Consider the following 25,084-nt stretch of genomic DNA (forward strand, 5'->3'; position numbering starts at 1 on the left):
CTAAAATACCTCTATAGTTGATTAGGAAGCAGTTTAGCCAAGTGTTGATGAAGGTTCTCAGTCATGCAGGTCGTGGTAAATCTAGGTGCTGTCTCGTCTGCAACTGGACTTGTTTTAGTTTCTTGATGACATCAGATAAAATTCAGGGTTTGGGAGCAGGAAGGGTGCTGAGAGTGGTTCAATGTGTTTACAGTAGACTGATCAGCTGGTCCACGTCCACTCTCACATGCCCTCAGGAAGAGTCCTCTGCTCTATGAAACCAAAACAAGTCTTGATTTTATTTTATTTTTTGTTCAACACAGTTCTTCCTTTGTGTCGACAGGCATCATGGTGTTCTACCACAGTTCTCCTGCATACTCAGTTATCTTGAAATAAACCATTGTTCATCATTGTTCATTGTGCATTGTTTCACATCTCTGAACAAAAAGTAGGATTATCAAATGGCTAATAATAAGACTTGGAGGAGACTTCTGGCAATGTTATTTATAACCATACCTCTGTGAAACACACATAGCCGTCTTTAGGCTCCTACATTTTAAATTACAAAGTACAACAAAGTCAGTTCTATTGAGGCAGGATACAAATAGAGCAAAATGGAATTAATAATAAATAATAGAAAATAATAGGAAATAAGATGAGCACAGGGACTCGGGAAGGCTACTGGAGGCATCAGGGATTGACTTGATAAGTCAGTGATGGAGGAAGTTGAAGGTTTATATTCAGTTAAATTTAACCACAGTCACAGTTAGTGTTAGTGTCTCTAATGCAAGAAGAGTAGGTGAAGAGTTTGTCTTTTACCCACCTTTGCACAACACAGTTCCACATAATAATCCTGTTTACATTTCTGTATTCCTTTTCTAAAACACACCAGTTGTCATTTATAACTGGTTATTCTCCAGTTTTAGGAGCTGCAGTTGAGAGGGCCAAGGAGGGAGAGGTATGTATTTATTTATGTGAAAACACATTTACCAATTTAATTTAATTCTCATGCTATTTCTCCTTGCTTGTTTTCAAAATAAGAACACTTATAGTAACTCCAACACTTTTCCTCTTACCAACAGTGGCAATTTCAAGCTTTCAATGTCAATTTCTATGAACTCTCCATATCCAAAAGCAAATACTGAATGGTTAAGTTCTTCTTCTCAGTCAGTCTGATCTTTCAACTAAATAGTGAAATATATCAGAGTCACATATATTCAGACAAAACATTGACACAATGCGGGGTTGAATGTACAGAGACATTTTTAGTTTAAACTCTCATTTATTTGAAAACTAGCTCACAAACTGCATGAACTTTGGCCTCATAATGTGTCCACTAACAGGTCTGGATATATTTCTAGCAAAGCATCAACCATCAATAATCAGATTCAGTTATCCACATAAAGGAGGTGGCCATGTTTCCATGATGCTCAAGAAAAATACATTTCTTGGCATTATTGAGCCAGAGCTAGAAGTTGTAATTGAGCCATTATTGCCCAGTCTTCTTTGATTGGTCACATGTGTTCAGTCTAAAATCCAATTTAAGAAGCTCCTATTTTTTTATTTACTGTATTTTTTATTATCATTCTTAGCTGTGTTATAAAGAGTTGTTTCTTTTCCTGGTGGAAATGGGTTTCCATAATTAAGACCCATTAGGTATGAGAGGGAGGGAGCCCATGAAGACCCTGAGTGCACCAGAGAACAGAATCAAAGCAGCCAGTGATTAGTGTGTAGCGTCACGCTGTGAAGGAGTCCCAAGAGCACATGACTCAGAGATAGTTACTTACTTTCAGTTAGATCTCTGCTGCCGTTTCATATTTTGCTTCACCTTCTTTCCTTCTGGTTTGGTCATCTGACATGTTGGCAGAGGTTTTGCTCTACTCACGCAGTGCTGCCCCCCAGTGGTGGAATGTACAACATACTGTACACAGTTCCAGGTTTGAAAAATAGTAGCCTTTATTTTCTAATGGTGGTATTTACAGGTGCTGTGGGGTGCTGTCTTGGTACATGTGGTAAGAACAGAGTAAAAACATATGAACACATCTCAGGCAAAGAGAAGCAGAACTGATAAATTTGACTACTGACATTGGGATATGGACAAGATAAATAATCCAATTAATGCAGTTCTTCTGTAAAAACTACGAAGATGGAGGCTTCAGCATTGCCCTTCAGCATCCAGTGAGTAAACGTACACTCTTTCCCACAAATGTGCCCTGCTAAATTATTCAGAATAATGACAAACATAGTCCTAGCATTACTAAAAAAAAACAATATTACAGAATCACAGAATAACATCACATCTTGATTTAAACACACAAAAATAAAATAATTCATTACAAAAAGCACTACGTGGAAACAAGCAGTTGCAAATGAAACTGTGAAGACACCGATATGTTTGGTTGAGAATAGCCAGAGCAACTGTGGATATAGCTTGTATGTCACATGTCGATGTAATCTGACTCCTTAAATGGTTCACAGAGAAAAAACATTTTGTCAATATCTGAACCAGGAGTCTACTGTTAAATGGTATGTGTGTCAATACAAAAGTGAAGTGCTTGTCATAAGTCTTTTTGCTATGCTTTCTGAAAACATTTTCTACTCAAATTCTTTAGAAGTAGGACACTTTTGGAGGGCAGTAAGGAAAACAATAAGATAAATAAATCTTCAATTACTCCTTTAAACTGAGAAATCCCAGGAAATGAAATGAACTGAAACAACTGCAAGATTAGCAGAGTTTATCGGACTGATTGCAAAGTATTTGATACACAAGCTGTAACTGCAGTCACCACGGCTTCATTGACATTTGAGATTATTGTTGATACATTTGGTTTCTGACACAGTAAGCTCTCCATAAATAATAAAAAGAACCTTAAATTCTGACAAATAATATTCTCTTTTACATCGATATACAAACAACATAACAAAAGATCATAAATACGAGGCAGACTGGCGCCCCCGAACATTCAATAAACATTAATAGTACTGTGGTTTATAAATGCAATATGATTAAAGTACATTGTCAGTTGGTGTTGCGGTGGGAAACATCACATTTCAATAAACTAATAAGCCAGATCTGGCTTCATCATGCGTGTGTGGTACTGTAGATTGTGATAATGGATTCTTCTGAAAAAAACAGATCAGAAGTGCTTAAAAGACGCATGGATGTGTAAGAAAGGAGCAGGAACTAAAGTAGGTGAAATGCATACAAAAACTCTCCATACTCATGTTGTGCTTAAAAAAAAAAAAAAAGGGACACTATAAGCCTTCAAATCCAACAATAAGAAATACTGAGTTTGCCATATGGACGTGAATATTTGACATATTTTAGCCTATCCTTTCTACTAAATGATATACTGTATCTTTTTATATGCCGTTGCAGGCTAAACTCTAGTAATAAAATTCATACTGTCAAAGGGGTCGGCTGAGGCGTGACTCAGCTATTATGACTATTACACATATACGGTAACTGGTCTGACTAAAGTATTTAAACACAAATACTGTTTGTCATATTTACACAGGTCTATGTATTTATAGAAATCACATTTAATTATCATGTCCGGACAAAAGATAAACTTTAGACACACAGCTGTTCTGTTCGCCTTTTTCCAACCTTCTTTCCTACAATATTAATTACGGCTATGTAGCACAATTTCATTTAACATCTACCAATGGTTCAGGTTCTCTAATTTGCTTTCAAGATACTGATATGTAGATTCTAATTTGCTGAATCAAAGAGGGGATCAATATAAACAATAAATGTCTGAGGTAAAAATGCACTAAAAATATAAGGAGGATTAACGTTGGCTTCAGCGTGCCACGATGCAGGGTAACAAAAACAGCAAAGTGGGGGGACGGAAGGAACAGGATGTCAAGTTTTCTCCCTGATATCATCACGTCCCCCAGAGATGAATGACGGCAGGCACTTGAATGTCATGGTTGTGCGAGTGTGTGAAGAAAGTGGTGGATAGTCACATGAGACTGATAGTCCTTAAAGAGTGTTTCTTGGAAAACAAAAGATGGAGGAAGAGACGTCTCCTCCTCATGATTCCATCTCATCGCCGTCGAACAACTGTGGCACAAAACTGATTACCTCCTCATAGGTTAACCCTGAAAGACAACAAACGGTATGTGAGGTTATCGAATGATTATTTTCTGCAACATCTAAACTATTTTCTTCCCAAGAAGCTCGAGTTACAGTCAATGTTTCTAGGGTGTGCCAACTTACCCTTCCATTCCTCAATTTCCAGCTCACGGCTTTCAAAGCTCTGGTCATAAGGCTCTGCTTCTGGTTCATCGTCCGGATCATGGTACTGGGCAAAGTACGGGTGGGCGAGAGCCTCGGATGCTGTGATCCGCTTGTCTGTGTCCAGCACCAGCATCTTCTCTAGCAAATCCACCGCTTGAACAGAGACAAGAGAGAACACGGATGAGTATGTGAAAAGTAAAGTGGAAGCAAGGCGAAAAAAGAAGTAAGAAAAACATCAATCTAAACCTTTATGCGCTAGATAGGTGTTTAAACTGTTATCACACATTATAGCTGTGAGCATCTTTCAAAGTGGATGGTTGAAATTCAACAATTATGAATAGGAGTTGAGAATAAACTGTGTCTTAATTCTGATTTACTTTCCCTTATAAACACTTAAGACTAGAAAATTGGCCACCTGCTAACTGTGGCTGCCATTAGCTTATCAAATCATGCAACCATGCCGTTAGGTATATTAGCACACTCTGGCCAGATTGGGAGATTGTAGTACTGGGAAAGTGCTGCACTATCAGGTTATTCCCTCTTAAGGTATATAATGGCTCAGGGCTAGCTGGTTAGCATGCAAACTTCAACAGATACCTCTGCAACACAATGCACAGACTTCTTTGACATAATGCCCGAACTGTTATTTCTTCATATTCAGTTGTTCATTTTTGAAGGTTTTAAACTAACCTTTACATGTATGATCTTTAGTGTAGTTCACAGAGGTCCACAAGTGTGGACTTTTAACACCAGAAAAAGTAAACATGTGATAATGAGATCATTAGATTAGAACCAATTTATGAATAAACTGAGCTGAACTGATCTCCCTGGCTGTGACTTTACGAAACCCCTAGAGGGACTCAGTGAGCCAGGAGAAGCATCGGCCATGGTGTGATTGTGAAACTGGAATTTACCAAGAGGGTTGGCGCCAATAAACACATCAGCAAAGTTCCTCTTCGGCATGCATGGCAGTGAATTAATGTAGTTCCTGGCCTGTGAAGATGAACAAAACAAAAAATGTAAAAAGATCTTAAAGGAACCCAGAGGTACAACACTGTTGTGCCACAGCTTCAAACACAAAATCTTTTGTCATAGTTAGCATTATGACTGTGCATCCTTCTGGTAAGGCGTGCTCAAAGACTTGATTATGACCAAGATCACACACATTTCAAACATTGTGTAATTTTCAGAATCAATGTGTTAACATACAGAAGCTCATCAGAATACACTGGCAAAGCATTCTGGGAAGCCTTGCTGAGACAAACGCAGTGAGTCAGAGAGCAGAAAGGGAGTAAGTGGACTGAGAGTGGAGGCTGATACCACGGTAAATGATAAGAAATACTTCATAATACAACATCACGCCCAACAGTATTGGTTTGTAAACAGTAATGTGGGTACTGGCTGGTGCCCTTAATCCAGCTGGGAGGTGGGGGCCCCTGGGGAAGGCGGAGGGCACGTGTCTCACCTCATGGCTGGGCATCCTGCTTATGAGGGAGGCTGGGGGCGTCCCCGTCAGGCGCATTATCTGCTGCAGCTGGTTTATGTCTATAGCTTCCGAGTCAAGGGGCATCGTAACAATAATGTGAACATGTCAAAGAGTATGGGATGGTTAGGGTAGTTTGTGAATGGAGGGGGAACACACGCACACACACACGCGCGCACACACGTGCACGCACACACACACGTGCACGCACACACACACGTGCACACACACACACACAGAGTCCTGACATTTATGGGCACTGTGACCCAGCACTGTACCAAAGGCCTGTCACTGTTTTATGAAAAGATTAGAAGTTTGATGCAGCTCATAGTGCATGCTGGAAAGAAGTGGGAACCAAAGCTCAAGAGCAAATTAAGCCATTAAGAAAACGCACAATTTCAAGGGAAAACCAGGTGCGGCTTAGCAGCAGTGGGAGCGATACAAAGAAATAAAATACACTGTGTAGCTCTTGTCAGTGCAACACAACAGGCAGAGAGGGGCAGTGTGACAGAACTGGGCAGGATGGTATTTGACACTCACAGAATCTGAAGAGATTTTCATCAAGAGCTCGGGCCCTGGGGTTCCGACCAGCGTCATTATAAGTTTCAACTGATCAATGTCTACCACACTCACATGAAGGAAAACAAAAGGGATGGAGGGTGTTGGACAATGATAGAGGGGTGAGAGGCACATAAGGCAGCTATGATCTGTGTCTGTATTTTTTCATCCATTCAAAAGTTCTAAGTCAGCCTAGGTTTAACACAACATGTTTTCACTGTGTCATCTGATGTGATGCATGGATAGATACTGATTACAACACTGGACTTAAAAGTACAAGAATCCCAAACTTTCAAATTCATAGCCCACTATATTAATTGTTACATAAGATTAAACTGTGCTCTAATTAGGCAATATCATGCCATACTATATATATATATATATATATATATATATATATATATATATATATATATATATATATATATATATATATATATATATATATATATATATATATATATATATATATATATATATATATATATATATATATATATATATATATATATATATATATATATATATACAGTATATAAGTTACTTTGCATGCAAAATGCAAGCGTCTAATCATTATTAGAAAAAAATTATAGGGTGAAAATCACCAAAAGATATTCAATGAATAAATTATATTTAAAATAAGGTAACATTACAAAAGCTGAAACCTTTGAATGTTTCACATTTTTGCTTGACAAACACATCAACTGATAATCAAAATGTTGCTTTTATAGGTTAATTTTCCTGCTGATAGCCATGCCTGAGCCAGCACACTAATAACAATAGAGCAAGTGTGCTAAATCAATTTCAACGTGCAAAACTAGTCGCTAGGCATAAATTATGCAAATGTATGACATGATGATGCAGTTTGATGTCACAAAGTTGCGGAATTAAAGGCGAGAGTAGTGGCGTGGCGTTTCAGGAGCAGTTTTTTTCTGTGAAAGACAGAAAGCTTCTGTTTGTGCAGACATTGACCTTTTATACCTTTCAAGATCTTCTACATGCAAGAGCATCTCAAAAAAAAATCACTGAAAAAACAAACAACATCGCATAGTAGGTCTCCTTTAATCAACCAATCACTGCAGTTTACTCAAGCAAGGCATATCACAAATGTAAGTAAACAGCAGGCTAGAGTGCAGAAGTGATTTGGTGATACTGATACTCCACCAAACAAGTATAGATCAAGTACATCTATCTTATCTATCATTACTGTAATTTGCTTTGAGTAAAAAAAAAAAAAAATAGGAGCTTATAAGATGCAAGATCTCATTCTGGACCGTTGGCTTTGTTTGTCAGAGATCCTCCTGCAGCATCATGTTCAAAGACGACCATTCATTGAGACAGAGCAGGAAGGTGATTTTACTCTACATATTTGACTGGGTTTCTACATAGGTGGTCGCTCTACCACCTCTCTAGGTGATGGAGACTTGGTGAGAGGGCACACATTCAAATACACACAGCCATGGAGCACATAGTGAAGGAGTAAATGGACCGATTGATCCCCAAGAGCAGGAATCACAAACACATCCAACAAAAGCAAGCTTGTGATTTTGACCTTTAAACAGGACCATGACACCAGGTTCTGCATTTCAAGGTGTGTCCTAATTACCCAGCCTCATCCTGTGTGTTTTTGTTTAGAAATGCTGTTGTGTTCTGCTGCTGTGCATGGGAGGCTTTGTGGGAGGGAAACAGGAAGGTGTGCTGTATCTGGGAGAAGCAGTGGAGACAACAGTGGGCAGCACTGAGTCATAAACCACAGGGGACTAACTCCTATCACATGCATGCACACCCTCAAACACACGCACACGCTTCCTTGACTATTCTGGCATGCAGCTCTGAAAAGTCAATACACAGCAATGCTTCTGAGTCAGCGTGAAGTCTGTAAAGTTGTGCATTTGTGTGTTTGAGACCCTGTGGTCTTAGTAACAAAGCAACAGCTTGTGTGAGAGCCATGGATGCAGGGAACAATACATCTGAACATCTACCCACGAGTGTATACTCAAAAGACCAGCATGCATCCATCAACTCCCTCCTGCTGATCAATTTTTATTTCAGCACCGAAATAAGAGCAGTAGAAGGATACGGTCTGAGCCAGGGAAGAGCGTCCGTCCAGTGAGAAGTTCAGCCATGATGCAGCCCACCGACCAGATATCCACTATTACATGTAATGAAGAAAACATGCAGGACAGAGAAGACTTTAGAATATGATACTACTTCATATTCAGTATCAGTTACATTGCATTTCATAAGTCACTTTTGTACAGAGTGACTAACTCTTTTCCCAAGTTTAAAGATTTACAAAAAGCATAATGCAATAACATGATAAAAGGGTCCCCATGGGACTATCCAGGGACATAACATATGCAATTGTATAGTTTGTAATGTTTAAATAAAGGCTTTTAATAATGTTTGAATTCAACAACTCAACATGCATTTCCCCAAATTGCTATTGTTGAGCTGTGATTTTTGTAACTGCAGCATCTGGTGGCACAGCAAAAGGCCACATAAATAGTTTATTTGACCATTTATGTCCAAACCACAAACCATGCAGGATCACTGCTTTAGTTGCTGACTGACGTTGCACCTCACATTGAATCATCCAGAAAATTGAAAAGCTGGCCTAGTTTCTCTATAATTTCCTTCATCATTTCTTGTGTAATAAATTCTCAACAACTACAGAAGAAAAAGCTATATATAAATATAATTGGTAGAATTATGTTTTCTTATATATTTTGTGAATTATGACAACCACAAATTAAACACATGGATGCGGAAAGATATTTCAGGACAATTCCCATTTTGTGAAATTGCTCATGATGTAATATTTCATTCAGTTGCAGCCCGAAACTTTATGATTGAGTCTGTGTGTGTACCTGTCATGTTGTAGTGCATCCAGTTGAGCATGATCTCTGGGGCTCGGTACCAACGGGTGGCTACATAGCCTGTCATTTCATCATCTGTGTGCCGCGCCAAACCAAAATCCAGGATCTGAGGGACAAAGGGATTGTTCTTTTGTTTTTGTTTTTTGAAATAGGACAGATACAGATAGTAATATGTGGAAACAGCATGCATGGCTGACTCCACATGATCATCTATCATACATGGTGAAATGTTTTCTCACCTTGAGCTCACAGTCTTCATTTACAGCCAAATTACTGGGCTTCAAATCCTGAAGAGAAAAGGGGCAAGAATGAAAATTGAGAACAGGATAGAGAAGCAACAGCGAGGTATCGTGCTAATGGTTTTTGTTTTTCCCACTAGACATCATAAAAGATAGCCGACGTGGTATTCAGCATTTTGGCCTTTTATAATGAGTAAGGTCGAAGACACTTTGTCGCCAAGTTCAGGAGGCTTAATCAGTGTTTAAGTGTAAGTAAACAGAACTCAAGTGAATAAGGACATAAAGCAGAGTCATAACTTACTCTGTGGATGATGTCTGCAGAATGGATGTACTGTGGGAGAAAAAACAAAATCATAATGATTCAACCTTAACTGAACTCTCAGTTTGAATACAGTACAACTATGTCTTAGCCAAGTTTATAGAAGAAAAAAAAATGATGCATTGTTATCAAGACAGATAACACTGTATCCAACATAATAGCTTGTGGTCTTCCATTGGTTTGTATGGCCTGAATTGTTATGTTGATTATGGCATATACTCCTATAAGAATGGCTGATGTCAGGAACAAAAATCAGGTCAAACAATTACAAAGAGGGTTCAGGAAGTAAAATAATCATGGGAATGGACGTCAAGTGTTGACCTCTGTCCTTGTTACTCTGGAGTTACTGTGTCAAAGGTCAAAGCAGTTTTCAAAAGACAGTTTAAAGCCAAGCACCACAACATCATGAAGTTAAATGAAAACTTTAAATAGCCCGGTTCTCACTAATTGCCCATCAGTGTCTTACTAATTTGCTATTGTTTCTACATCTATGCCATCAAGCAAAAATTACATTTAGTATTATCAATATACTGACAAAGGAGGAGTTGGTACATTACAGGGAATGCACCAGTGTTGAGCTGAATCCTTGGAAAAGTATCACTGACCTTTAAGCCTCTGAGAATCTGGTAGATGAGGAACTGGACGTGGTCATCTGTCAGCTTCTGACACTTGACGATGTTGTTGAGGTCTGCACCCATTAGGTGGGTCACCAAGTACCTGCAAATCAAACAGTGCGAATGATAAGATTTTATCTCCTAATGTCTGTCTTTGTCCTCTAAAACCTTAATTAATTTGAGGATGGATGAGGATATCCGTTGGTACCATACAAGATACCCAGCCATGCTGACAGTATAGTTTGTGGTGGTATTTTAGTTTATGAAGTGCTGTGTTGTAAAATTATATTATAAAATGTTATTACAACGTGCAGTAATGGCTTTATGAAATATTTGGTTCTGCTCATCTTTCATTGTATAAAATAAATAATTCATACACCTTCAAAAGGCAGAATGGGAAGGAAACAGATATAATAGGTGGGAAAAGTACACTGGAAGGATTATTTCACTCATCTTCTCTTGTTAGCAGAATGTCTCCACAGCTAACCAATCACTTGAAAAGGTCAACAATAGCAGAAGTGTGTATGTGAAGTCTGCGCATGATTTATGTTCTCCATCTGACCTCACACCACTAGAGACCGGTTATTGGTTGGCCAGTAAAACATGAGCATCTGCTTCTCTTACATTGCAATAATCGGCCTGCTTTCACAATGATTCTGTCTTTATTACTGGTCATTCGCAAAGAGAAAAGAGAAGTGTAACATCTTTATTTTGCAACCTCTGTGATGGGTGTGTGGGTCTCTGGTCTGTGTGTGTAGCTTTATCTCACATTTCTACAAATGTGCAACATCCCAGTGACGCCACAACATGCGGCGGATTCAAGGACACTGATTGAGTATTCTGTGCACATAAAACACACACACACACACACACACACACCCCAGAGACTGCCAGATGGCTGTTACCATGGAGACTAGCTGTGATGTGTATAGAGCACGTGTCCACCCTGCATTCACCTTGGTGAAACCCACCACATGCTGGACTGAATGAAGTTGTGAGCAGCAGAGATTATGATGTGTTTGGAACTCTGGTTCTTCTGTCGGGTTAATCATGCAATCATCTGCTGATATGGGGGATTTCATTGTGTGAGAGGGAAACAAAGCTGTGGGAGAGCTTAAGACAGAGGGGAGGCAGAGAAGCAAAAACTAAAAGACAGAGGAAAAGGTTTGACTTACACATCATTGAACTCCTCTAAGCTTGTCCCTGGTGTGAAAACATCTAACAGACCAATCACCTGAAAGCAAAGAGAAAGGTCATGAGTTACAAAATAATTCCACATGCAGAAAAATACAGTTTTCATTGAGTGTTTTTATCAACAGTCTATTGATTTATTTGAATGCAAACACGTGGGTCTTATACAAGGCTTCAGATACCATTAGAGATTACATTTCTGCTATTTCTTTAGAATTAAATTACTTTGAATAGAATTACAGATATTGCAAGAAAACATCAGCTTCAGTCAACAAGCAGGAATTCTAACCTAAATGTTATGCTTGTAGACCGTTTTAGTCACTAAGCCGTTTAGTCACATAAACAGGGTTGATAACAACCACAGCAGATAGGAATCCAGAGAAAGCAGCAAACTTTATCTGGTCAAGTTTGTGCATCATGCTGACAGGACAGGCACCAGTCGTGTATTAATGTTGAGTCTAAGAGGGAACAAACCAAAATATACAGACATCCAAAAGCATCTTATCATGATTTATCAACATTACAACAGCTTTAGAGATAAGGAATGTTAAAGTGCCTTTCAGTTGGTGGAACTGCCACTTTCATCATCTCAAATGGGTAAACGTGTTTTGACTACATGACAGGAAACACAAAATGAAACATAATGAAAGCGAACGTGTGATAGCAGGTATGTCAGACTTGGATAAGGGCTGTGTGAACATAACAAACATATTCATTTTCAGTTTGGAACAAAGCAAATGAAGAAGAGATAGACTGAGACACAGAAAACATATTAGAGGCCAATCATATTGATGTGTATCTAGTTCATGTATGTACATGTAGACATTCCTGCATGCTAACTGTCAGAGAGCAGCCTGAAGTGCCAACCCTGCCCCCGCCCCCCTGGAGAGAGACACTGAGGTGGATAGGTAAAAACACAAGAGCAGCCCACCCACACAGGGTACAGACGCACAGCTGATTGGTGGGCTAGAGCCACAACAAACAGCTGATTGGTCCACTCGGGCTTTCCAAAATCAAAACCCAGGGAGTCTCCTGGCAACAGTGTGAGCAAAACACAGAATCCCTCGCGGAATAAGGCATAGGTGGGTATTAAAACACTTTGATGATAAAAACACAGCTTTATGCAATATTCCCTGATATGATGAAACAGAACCTGGCAACAACATGCACACTTATGATCACATACCACAACATAATCTTTAAAATAAGATGTCTGGAGCACCACAGGGATTATAGGTCACTGTTGTTATGACAGTCAGCTTTTTACAGACATTTCTATACACCATCTGCATGGTTCTGTATATCCTGAATAATCCATGTAAAACCTGTTCTTCAATTAAGTGTACCGAGGTGTTTTACCAGAAGTATCACTGCAACAATAATTCCCAAACTGCTTGACAAGTTCAAGCTATTCTTGCATAGAAATATTTAACCCATAAATAAAACAGCTATATTGTGCGCAAAATGATGTTCATATCAAATTAAATAGGGTCTTAAACTGCAGGTGCAGGGTTTCCCCCTTCTGAGACTTTCCAAACTGTTTCCTATTATTTCCTCTGTGCATGCGTCACGTAAAACTACTGTGCTCTACAGAGCCTGCTGGTTGGTGCTACCAGAGAAAACACCAGTCCACCATGTCACTCATCTGCAAACTCTCACAACAAGCTATTTCTACCCATCATAATGGACAAACTACTGAGTGAACTCTATACAATGCAAACTTCCCCCCTTTTCCCCCGAAAAAACCTCAGAAACAGAAACTCCCAGACCTACTTTCACTCACACACACGCACGCACTTCACCAGTTGACTTGCTCCCACACAGCACAAAGAAACCCACCACCTGCACACTCGAAAAAATCATAACCAGTGCTATTGCATAACACAAGAGGATTAACACGATTTGGTTGGTCAAAGCATTGGATGCTGGATGCATCAACACCACACAGGAACCAGGAACTGTGTTTGCGTTTTTTTAAGTCCTATTCTCATTTCTCTATTTTGTGCCACCTTGTCTCCTTGAAGGCAGGAGCGAGGAGCGGGAGATACACATAGGTTGTATAACAAACCATGGTGCAAGCACAGCTCTACAAATGTGTAGAACTTATCTATGATGATCAAATGCATGATCAAACTTTCTGCCCTTCACTGTATTCATTATGCCATGTTGTGAACTGAAGAGTAAAAGTAAATCTTTAAGTTGTCATGGACACTGGTATGCTCATCAGAGAGAGATAAAACACAGCTGTGACAAGAGAACGGACAGTTGGTGCAGCTGTGCCAAAACTCCACAAATGTGCACCACAAATGTTTAATTGACATCTCTTTAAAACGTAGCTCCAAAGCACAGACGTCTCATTTGGCTAAATGCCTGTTGCCTTAAATCCTCATTCCTATTGTCTCTCCCTTGCCTCCTTTGCTTGCATCTCATGAGGAACAAACTAAGACAAGAGAAGAGGAAGTGAGTAAATGAGTGAAGAATATACAAACTGAGAAATGACAGAGTAATTGTCAGCACAAGTAGAACCCACACACACACACACACACACACACACAAACCCAGGAAGGGGAACAAAAGCCGCTGCCAACCATTTTAAAGTAAAATTGCATGACTCTAAGTTGCTGCAGCAGATGAAAGGGGAAAGAACGATGCCACAGAAGGTGATACGACTGCAGTTGTAAACCTGTTTGGTGACTCACTGCTCACCAAGCGCTCCAGAACAACACACTTTGATCACTCCTCCTCAAACAGGACATCACACCCACCATAGTCTGTCCCCTTGCTCGAGGCCAGCAGTGTGCTCATACGTTTGTTTACACTGTCACACCTGAAACCAACACAAGAGTCCGCTTTCCGCTTCTTAACATGTTGTTGCCATTTCATAAATCCACCTATAACGTTTAGTTTCTGTTGTTGTGGAATGGGTTAGAGAAATTTCATGGCCAGCTCTGCTCCGTAGTGGGGCTGCTGTGTTGTTGTGACTTTGTCAAATGCAAAGCATGTGTTTATACCATGCGATCATTAGCTAGCGTCAAACTGGGTTGTGTTTACCTGATTCACAACAGCAGTCAAATGCAAATGGAAACTGGAATGTTTTGATACCTCATTTTTACACTTTTTGCAGTTCCCTGTAGAAACATTTTGAGCTGTCATACAGCCGGAGCACTTCCACTAAAGCTGTTTACAGGTTTTGGTTTCTAGTTTGAACTCTCCACCACATGGCCCACCACACAGACATACATTCCTGAGTGCAGATCTTAATAAGCTCCAGCAAGGATACAAACAGCATTACAATGTAAGCAGTGGTGAGAAGTGCCCGCTTCTGAAGTTAATACTCATTGTGGAAATCTCATGTGTGCACATATGCAACCCTTACTGAAGAGCTAAACTACACAATAATGCATAAACACACACAGTGAGGCCCCTGGTGGAGAGGGTGGAGGTGAGGGTGGGTCGGTTAGTGGCAGGTGACTCACATTCTCGTGCTTCATGTGTTTGAGCAGCCGCAGCTCTCTGTAGGTTCTCTTTGCGTGGATGATGGACTGGAAGGGTCTGGACAACTTCTTCACTGCTACCTTCAGGCCCAACTTCACATCGTACGCAGAGCTAGAAGACATATGGGAAAGTGTTAAAACTGATGGAACCTTGATCTTAAAACATAAAAAGGTATCAGATCAGGCTAATAACAATTGTCATATCAAAACCTAAACCACTTCCTTTGATTGAAACCAAGAATGAGATGTTTCACTAGACTGCGTAGGTGGCCTTAGCTGAGTAAACAAAACAAAAAATTGCATAACACAGAGCTCTTGGTTTTTATTATACTCTGCAGCCAGAGGATGTATGGGGGAGGGGGGGCATGACAGAATGTGTTGTCAAAAATCAGCTGCATTATGTACAACGAAACAATAGTGTAAAAATCTATCAAGTGTGAAGTGCAACAAGAATTAATGAAACAACACATTGGTCAGTCATTATATGCCTACAGAGAGCAGTGTTCAGACAGTGTTCCCTTTTTATATTCATGGTGTTTACATGTTGCAGGATGTTGGCACCATAGATGTAACGCAATCCCCAACCACAAACTTGACGCCTACAACTGAGAAGCTGTTAAATTAAAGCCCCGTTTGATAATGTATCACTTTTAACTCAAGTTGAATAATAAACTGTCAGTTTGTGGAACATGAATAAGAAAGTAAGACCAAGGTACTACACAGTATTTAATAGAAATAGGAACAAACACAAAAAGCAACATGCATTAAAAAAAAGATCTCATAAACAACCCTGACCCACATTTGCCCCTGGTGTCTAAATAACTGTTTTGACTTGTATACTGGTATAAAGGCTACTGTGGCTCCAGAGGAAGCTGCACGTAATCTAACAACCTCACTGAGTGGCAAAGTTGCACTATGTATAATGTAGGTGGTAGAGCTGAACGATATGGTCAAAATGTGATAATCCAATCATTTTTGACAGATATTGTGATATAATTCATGATTATTATGGATGATTACATTTAACATCACAAATGTCACTATCATTGAAAAACTTTCAGAAAACATTTCTCCTGGTCTCTGCCAAACAAACATGTTTTATTCCATCTGGAGTGCAAACTTTGTAGGCCAGAGGATCTCTGACGCACTACAACATTTTATCTAAGTCATATTGCAATTAATTGTGCAGCCCTACATTACCCACAATACAGGGTAATCTCATGACATCACTGGGGGCACTTTTTCAGATTACATGCAGCTTCCTAATATAGGGAGTTGTACTACCATAGACCTGTAAACACTTTAATGTGTAAAATTGGTGAAGATATCCTTTAAGTTCAATGAAAAGCAGCACCTCCCCTCAGATTCTGCTGGAGCCGTCCCTATGACTATGTTTGCTTTAGTCATCATGCATCTTTTCATTCATTACTGTCATTCTTGAGTCAGTGCAGAAGAAAACAAGAAGCAGGTGTGGCAAAAACAGTACAAAGAAAGCGTAACATAAGAGCTGAGGGGGCTGTAAAAAGCAGTAAGCAAACACCTTTAGCAAAAAGATATAGATAATCTTCTAGGGATGGATGGAAACTGTCCTTTTGCCAGGATAAAGGATTAATCAACTTAATCACACTGTAAAAATCAAGACAGACACTGCGAGGGTAGAAATAAGTGAAGCAGATGGGCTTTGTCTCCCCAATAAGCCTGACATTGCTGCATTTCCTGTATCTGTGAGGGAACACAACCCACTTAGAATAAACCACATTCCTTCCAGGTCAGTCACTTAAGCTGCATCACAAATGGATGATTGCAAAATCAGTCAAAAAAAAAAAAGTGCCGACACAAGTATAGTTTCCTCTTATTGTGCTCAAACCATGTGGGCGGAAAAAACCTGAAACTACTTTTTGCAAACTCCCTCACACACAAAATAAATCCAGAGTAGCAGAAGGGAGGGGTCAGAACTCATTCATATATTGGTGCCAGCTACATTAACTTCCTGGACCACTGACCCAGCTCCCAGTTGCACTGTGAGCTACTAGAGAATAGTTTAGTTCAAGGCCATGTCAGCATACTAGAGGAGGAGATGAGACTGATATCCTCTCAACATGCTTCACTAACCCATCAAGAGATCTGAACTGATGACCTTGTAACCTCACATGACTGGAAGTTCAGCACACCTTTGTTTGGAGTATTGACTACTAGTATCATTAAAAATGATCTGTGTGATTGCTCAAAATTATAGTCCATGTAGTAACATGTGTACGTCTATAACAAGAACATTAAGATAAGCAGTGAGTTTTTTCCAGTAAGTCAGAGATAATCTCCCACACCCAGTGCACTCTATGTTCCAGGCTTGCAGAACAACTTGTCTGTGTGTCACTTGTGAGGGAAAACCCATACTGAGCAAAGACAGAGTACACTAAAGCGAAATGAAACAAAACAAAGTCACATGTGTGCCATCTTTCAAACTGCTGCTCATCTGCAGGACAAACAAGTCAGGTCCAAGCAACAGAATCCAGTTAGTCCGTAATAAATGGAAGAGCAATAACGAATGGCCCATAAAAATGTAGGCTGTAAAAGGAGAAGCATTATGAGAATGAGATCACTGGGAGGGAGTGATCGTCTTGGCCTAAAGAGACACCGAGAGAGTACACGGGCAAATGTGTGTACTGTATATGACTCGATGAGATGTTTGTAGTGAGTGTTCTGCAGTCAGTTCAAGTTGTTTGAGAAATCAGGTTCACAATAAGGCTACAGCTAGTGGGTGCTTTCATTTGCAATTAATTCATTATTTTGTCATCATGATGTCCATGTACTGTGCTGCACAGGTATCTACTGAAGTTAGCATGCTGACTAGCTAGCCCTTGCTCGCCCCAGTCCAAAGCTCTTGTGCTAGTGGTGTAAACATTCACCTTCCCCTTGTCGCTGAGCTCCGAGTCCAGCCAGTCAGCTGTATGACTAATTGAGCTAACTAACTGAAAGCATCTACAGTTAGCAGCAGTTAGCGGTTACTCTGGTGATATGCTGCCCCTACTTTTTTTTTGGTATGAATTTGACAGGTGACCAATTCTTACATATTGCACCTTTAACATTGTTTTTTCCCACCGTATCAAATCTGCACATGTGCATGTTTAAGATAAAATTAATTTTCACAGTCTGAAATATAGGTGCATTTCTTTTACCTCTGTACCTTCAGTATTAAATCTGATGGCAAAGTAAGAACCGTACTGGAATCTTACACTTAACAAATATTGAAGATGAGCACTACAATGAGAAAATAAAACAAAACATCCTTGTGCATGTTACCACGAACAATAGTGAGATTAATAACAGCACAACCTGTGTGACAGGCATTTAACTGCTCAGACATGTCATCTAGACACAGGTCAAACAAGAACAGAGATAATAGGCCAGCCTGCCTAACCCCTTCAGCTGGCCTAACAGTCAAATGGTAGTCAAATGCAGCACTGCACCATCTAACATGCCACATGTTTCAAGTTGGTCATGAGGGACATGAATTTAAATTACAATATCTGACAATCACTTCTTTAGAGCACAGATGCACATATCTGTGATGTGCTCACTTTTAACAACAGCTTGAATAAAACATTACATCATTATAATCTGTTCATAAAAATGGTCTCAGCCATCAAGGAAAGACACCATCAGGCATGTTACCGAAGGCTCTCAGTTAAGACCTGCTTTTTAATCTGTTTATGCGACTGACATGAATTTACAGCCGTGAGATGAACATCCTGTTCCCAGCAGTGAGTACTAGCTGAAAGATGTGAAACCGGTTTTTGATGAGCATATTTTACATATTCAGCAGAAATCAGTTCCGCATTCACCATCATCATCCAGCTGTCTGTTATCCCAGGTCTAAATGGGTTAAGGCTTACCTTCTTTTTGGTACACATGATGAGCGTGATGATTTATTTGCCAGCTTCTTTAAAAGAAGCAAGCTTACAGTGATTATGACCACAGTGACAGGAGGATAACCTGGTTAAGATGTTTACACATCAGCAGCAGCAATAACCTTGTCTCATTTCCATGATCGAGCTTTAATTAAATTATCAAGCGTTACATAAACACGCTCATTTTCCGATCTGCTCTGCTAACACAATATTGATTAAAGTGAACCACTCACCTATCCCTCCTCAATCTCCAGGATAAACGGCCTCCCAAGTCCATTTGGCCCATTGTGTTTTCAGTTTGACAAGTCATGTATGGCTCTTTTCCATTGCTTCATGCATCTGAACACATTTGAAATTACCAAAATCCAGTTGCAAAAACTTGTCATCATGTACCCATGATGTCTGTATGAGAAGGGCTCTAAAAGCCTGATCCATAACTTTAGACCAAAATGAAAGGCTTTACTCTCCTGACATCACACTCAGTCATATACCCCACATGACTGCATGTGGCGCTAAAGTCATGTGAAATTGCTGGTTTTATCTTAAGCCTCCTGTTTGTTTGGAGAGCTGACAAGTCAGTGCACATTTCAGTGGGGTTAAAACCAAGTGCGTCAACCAGAACACGCCACAATATCGCAACTTCTCACCACACCAGCCTCAACATATAATCCTTAATCAGCAAAATATGTAATGTTGCATATTTTCTCTAAGAACAAAGTCAAAAGGCTGTTACTGGACATGAAGGCATGATGTCATGTGAAAGCAAGCTGAGACAAAGTGATGAAGAAATGCATGAGCTGCTGCTGGAGGCTCAATACAGTAAGAGAGTGAACATAAACATGTGCTGGAAATAAAAGTAATAGTAAAAATAATAAAAGTACAGTAATTATGTATATTAGTAAAAATACTTGAAAACAAGAACTGTTGTCTTCTTGGTAACTTAGAATGAGCCCTTTACATCTACAGAGGGAGCGGGTCCTTTTCCACAGCGTCCACCATGTTCCTAGGGTAGCCCAGAACAGACATACCAAACACTGGCTCTAGAGCAGGGCTGCAACTAATGATTGATGATTATATTCTCTATTGATTATTCTGCAAATGATTTTCACTATTGATAATCTGAGTATTTAAAGTGCAAAATGTAAAATAAAAATGTCTGAAAAATGCGCATAACAATTCACCCAATCAAAATAGTAAGTAAAGATTTTTTCCTCTTGATTACTAGTCATAGCTCTATTCTAGAGAATGACTTTTGTGTTTTACTGGGCCACCGTAAGGGAGGTATAGGTGAGGGGTATACAGCTGTTTGCAATCTGCAGCCACACCACAAGATGCCACGCAATCCTAAATGAGCTGCAGCTTTAAGATGGGCCTTTGTGCGAAGGACTCTTTGTGATCTAAATATGCTGAAAATTATTCTCAAAACACATAAACAGCAGTTTCAAATGTCACTTTGTTTTCAGAATGTATTTATGTAAAATATCCTTGGAAATCTTTATACAAATGCTATGTTTGGCAACAAGTGTTTTTTTCTGGTCCATGCATATCTAATCTAGAAACATGTAGATGTTATTTTCTAGCCATAATTCATTTTTCTGCACAGAGCTGAAAATAAGCCAGTCATTGAATATGCATTCATGCCCCGTGGCCTGTATGGGTCGGGTGCTTGTTTCTGCTCAGCTGAGACACATACACTGAATAACACGAGGCACTCGGCAGCACACAGTCCATAGTGTAATCCCAGCCAGCAGCATTCACTGTAAACACTTTCTTTCCACACCGACCCTGGATCTCCTCCAAGTCTGACATTTAGAATATAGAACAAAGGTCAGAAATAAGGAGAAAGTAGTAGTCTTGTATCTGACTGACAGGTTGACGAGGACACTCATTTTAAAACCCATAGTACATGCTTTCCATATTAAAATACTCAGCAGAGAGCTTGAGGAACGCCATGGCAGCAGCAACAAAGGCTGACGGCTGAGTCCAGCTGACCAACAGCCGCGACATGCTGGAGTAGGTGCTGCTGCGAGGTTATTTATACTTTTCAGATACCTTCTGAAGGGTTTTAAGGACAACATGCTGTTTGGGTCACTGTGTCGGCAGAATTTATTCTAACTGATACTGTCAAAAGGCTTCGGGACAATGAGCTTTCCAAGAAACAGGCAGTCAACTTCGCTGTGGTTGGGGATACAGACAAACACAGAGGAAGACACTGCAGGATTTCCTCGAAAAGGCAAATAAAAAGTAGCTTGTGACAGAACAAACGACGCAGCTGGCTTTTTTTTGTAGGAGTGGGAACCGATTCAGATTCTTGGTGTCACGATTCCATCCAGAAACCAAACTGAAAAGACAGAACGGGGTGCACTATTTTCAGGCTCTTGCTCAACTGATATGCAATATGAAACACAAATGGCCATTTGAGCTAAGACAACATGATGACAGTCATTTTCTCATTCAACAGGAATATAAAATACAAGCGTGAGCATGCAGCTTTTTTAATCAAATAAACTTGACTGTTAAGCATGTTACAGATTCTGTCTCTATGAAAACAATGATGTTTAACTTGTATTTAACTATTATTTACTTGTATTTACTATCACTGGGTAAAAACAGGATGATGTGTGTGCATTCTGAAGAATGAGGAAGAGTTAAGTAAGTACATTGACGTCATAATCTGAGAGTGCAGAGGCACAGATTATTTTCTGTTTTGGCAGCCCCTGAGCCTTTGAGATGCAAAAGGGTCACACGCCAATCATTTCTGACTAGCAAGCTGTAAGCAGCGCCACGCCTTCTCTGAAAATGCTAATTCTATTACCTTTAGTATTTGTTTGAACCATCCCACGCGGAGCATTTCAGTTCAGAGGTGGCAACAGGTCACACAAATAGTCTCTTATATTAGTTCTAATATTCTTCACTGTTAACACTATTCATAAAAACTGTTTATACATGATAATTTACCACTAAATCCAATGCAATTCTACTGGCTTAGTGTCAACAAATTTTGACTCTGAAAGTAGAAGAAATGATCTGACAGGTTGACCCTTCACTTCCAGGTCAAATCAAACAGGTGAGGACCTGCTCTCAGTTTGAGTCTGCTTCAGTCGGGAGGTTTAAACTTCCAAAAGTGAGCACTGACCATCACTGGCATGATAAACCTGCCTCAGATGTCCAGAAAATAATGAAGAATTGCTCATTATCAAAAGGTTCTCAACTATTAATCAGTTATCAAAAATAGCTGGCAAATGATCGTCTTTCCATCAACTGAAGGTTTGACCAACTACTCTCTGCAGCCTTCCTGAAGATACATTACATTTTACTCGCCACCTATAACTGCCACAGCCACACACACACACCCCACAGCTGAAGGTGTGGAAGTAACAGTAAAGTTAAAAATGACGGTCCGATGCCATCCGTGACTTTGTGATGACTAAAAGGCGTCACAGCTGAGGCCACTACCTAACCTCGGGACAGTGAGTCATGGGTGTACCACAACGGGAGAAAGGGTGACATCATTCTAGAGTCATCATCCTCTTCGGATGGGCTCCTATAGAAAGCTCTCACTATGCACGAGGGGGGCCTACTTTCTGAAAACCACGTGACCTTCTGGTACTCTGCAGGCTGCACCCAACTAGAAAATGCACAGTGCGTGCAGTGTGCGGATGTGTAAAGTGCCAGGTTGTGGGACTACAATACTATTGTAATGGAAGGTGATTCTCTGGCGAGGTGTCGGTGGAGCCTCATTGTTTGCTGAGCACAGATCATATCTCACGAGGAGGCACCGCTCTGGAAGATGATGCAAGCAGGGACATGCCACCGATCAGCCCTCTTCACGAGAAACCACCGACAAAATGATTAAAAGGCAGCTCGTCAGCAAGGAAAACACCGCGAATCTAGCTCAACTTTGATCCCGAGAGCTGCCAGAGTGTTTGCTGGAAATCAGCGGTTACACACACGCCTCCCCACCCTCAACACACACACACACACAGGTGTTTACGGGACAGCAGCACAACAAATATGTGCACAATAACAACTGAAATAATCCCCACCCTCCGAAGAAATGCGAGCCGCCCCGAAGCGTGCACGACGTGCCATCAATTCAACACCAGCCAAAAGTACGAAAACGTAAACAAAAAGCACCACCAATCTGTCCCGTTTCTCCCTCTGACACCGTCTACAGATCGATAAGCAGCCCGTGGGAAGACAACTCCGACGGGCCTCTGAGGGTGGTGGGAACCCGCTCGGCTGTTGTGCAATGGTGCTGTCGTTAGTGCTCTGCAACAACTGCTTACCACACGGATCCGTAAGCGCCGGAGCCGACTGGAGACAAGTTCTGGTACCTCTCCGGGACCTCCCACACGGTTTTGTTGAGCTCCTGTCGGTAGAAAGTGGGTCTCTCCTTCTGCGACATTCCTGCGGATTTACCAGCCGCGCAGTGACAAAACAAGGCAGCGGAAACTTCTGCCCCTCTCTCCTCTCTTCTCCTCCTCCCCGTGTGGCACGACGTGGTGAGCTGCTGCTGCTGCTGCTGCTGCTGCTGCTGCTCCTCTCTGCTCAAACTCAAACTGAGGCGGTCCCGAATCACACAGAACTTGAGCCAACCTGTCGTGCAAATTCGGTGCAGCTGTGCAAAACAGACTCCCAGTCTCTCCGTGCACGTCGTCGGGCCGCCTGGAGACAACTTCCTCCACAAAACGCGCTCGGGTCAGGAAGCTCAGTCAGGACTAGCTCTCGCTGAAACGTTCGCCCTGTTCTGGGCTCCCTCCGCTGGGGCGCGCGGAAACCTGAACGCGTACGTCTCTTCGTCACTGCGCGCTCCCGCATATAATTATTTTTATCGCGAGAACTGGGTCGCGATTGGGAAACCAGGGGATATCCCATCCGTGCTGAGGAGATGAGTGGGAATCTCCCTCTGTCAATCAACGACCATACTAAAATTACGTAAGAGCAGTTAACAGTAACACCTGTGTTTACCGAAACACATCTGACTGCAGACTTCCCTGTCATGACTGAACAATGCAGGCTTTAAAAAATGATGCAAATATGTCTGTAATATTGCCAGTCATCCTTCATTTTAATGTACACTGTTAAACATTTTGTTGGGGATTCTGCACGAAAACTTCCCACAGATATTAAATACAATTATTCTGTTTGGTATAATATTTGTCGTTAAAGCTCAGCTAAAAAAAATTGTAATATGTTATTGTCAATATGGAGACTTAACGTCAAACCTAGAGATAACACAGATGGCACTGATTGTGAGTGTCCTTGACACGTTTGTTTATGTAAAACATAATACTGATTGAAAGACTGACTGAAAGTACCAGTATTCATCCATTTATCAGGTCTGTGGCACACACCTTAATATGGCAAGTGGCGCCATTTTGTTTTATGAGCTGCATAAAAAATCTGGTGTGACAAGGAACTTTGAGCTGATTATGCTGGAACGTCGCTTGTCATTAAAACTATGGATCATTACAAACAGGTTTTTTTCATGGGGAATTGTGACATGTCACAGTAGGAAAAGTACTGGTGTAAGAAATGAAATGAATAATGGCTGAAATTTTGCTGATTCAGTTTCCTATTTACGGTATTGTGCTTTCTTAAAAAGAATAAAGCCATTATTAATGTTAAGAGTTCTACAGAAGACTATGATTCCTCTGCTGCTGTGAAAAAAGGGTTTGGGTTAGTCCACTCGGGGAATGGAAACAAGACTATTTCCAAGGAGAATAATAAACAATGGAAATATAGTTTTAAATCTGCTCAGAGCTGGATGTCACAAAATAAGTGTTTCTAACAAGGTCAGTGGGTGCAGAAGTAGACAAAGAACACAGAGAAGGGTTTTTGGCCTGACAGAACTAAAACAAGATTTTTGTATACCAGTATAATAAATGCTGTGTTTGGTGGCAGTACAGCACTGCACATTAGCAGAAATACATAATTGATGTCCCACCATCATGCAAGGTGGAGACATCCTTGTGCTGTGGGAGTTTATCTGCGGCAGGCCCACAGGGCTTGTGAGGGGGAACTCAATGCAGCAAAATACAGAGATTTCTGTGAGGGGAAACTGGGATGAGATGATGAGAGATGATTTATTTTACAGCAAGACAACAACCCCAAAGATGAAGTCACTACTGCACATAGATAGCTTTAAAAAGAGGAATTATGTCCAGGAAT

At 40.5% G+C, this 25,084-nt stretch overlaps 1 protein-coding gene across 2 annotated transcripts; it reads right to left on the bottom strand.

Moving 5' to 3' along the window:
- Window positions 1–1,910: 1,910 nt before the first annotated feature.
- On the bottom strand, window positions 1,911–23,745 carry mapk14b (mitogen-activated protein kinase 14b). 2 transcript variants are annotated; one of them, XM_037102582.1, is made up of 12 exons: window positions 23,200–23,745; window positions 14,985–15,114; window positions 11,493–11,551; window positions 10,309–10,420; window positions 9,686–9,715; window positions 9,385–9,432; window positions 9,137–9,251; window positions 8,347–8,418; window positions 6,249–6,328; window positions 5,140–5,218; window positions 4,205–4,378; window positions 1,911–4,086 (listed from the first exon to the last, which is right to left on the bottom strand). In XM_037102582.1, exons 1-12 carry the CDS (start codon window positions 23,316–23,318, stop codon window positions 4,019–4,021), a joined length of 1,086 nt encoding a protein of 361 aa, XP_036958477.1. In that variant the 5' UTR covers window positions 23,319–23,745; the 3' UTR covers window positions 1,911–4,018. The 2 variants fall into 2 exon arrangements, with proteins under 2 accessions (XP_036958477.1, XP_036958476.1); XM_037102581.1 differs by lacking the exon at window positions 6,249–6,328 and adding an exon at window positions 5,691–5,770 and having other exon boundaries at window positions 23,200–23,722.
- Window positions 23,746–25,084: the final 1,339 nt, after the last annotated feature.

Source organism: Acanthopagrus latus, chromosome 6 (genome assembly GCF_904848185.1).
Source record: "Acanthopagrus latus isolate v.2019 chromosome 6, fAcaLat1.1, whole genome shotgun sequence".
Classification (NCBI taxonomy): Eukaryota; Metazoa; Chordata; class Actinopteri; order Spariformes; family Sparidae; genus Acanthopagrus; species Acanthopagrus latus.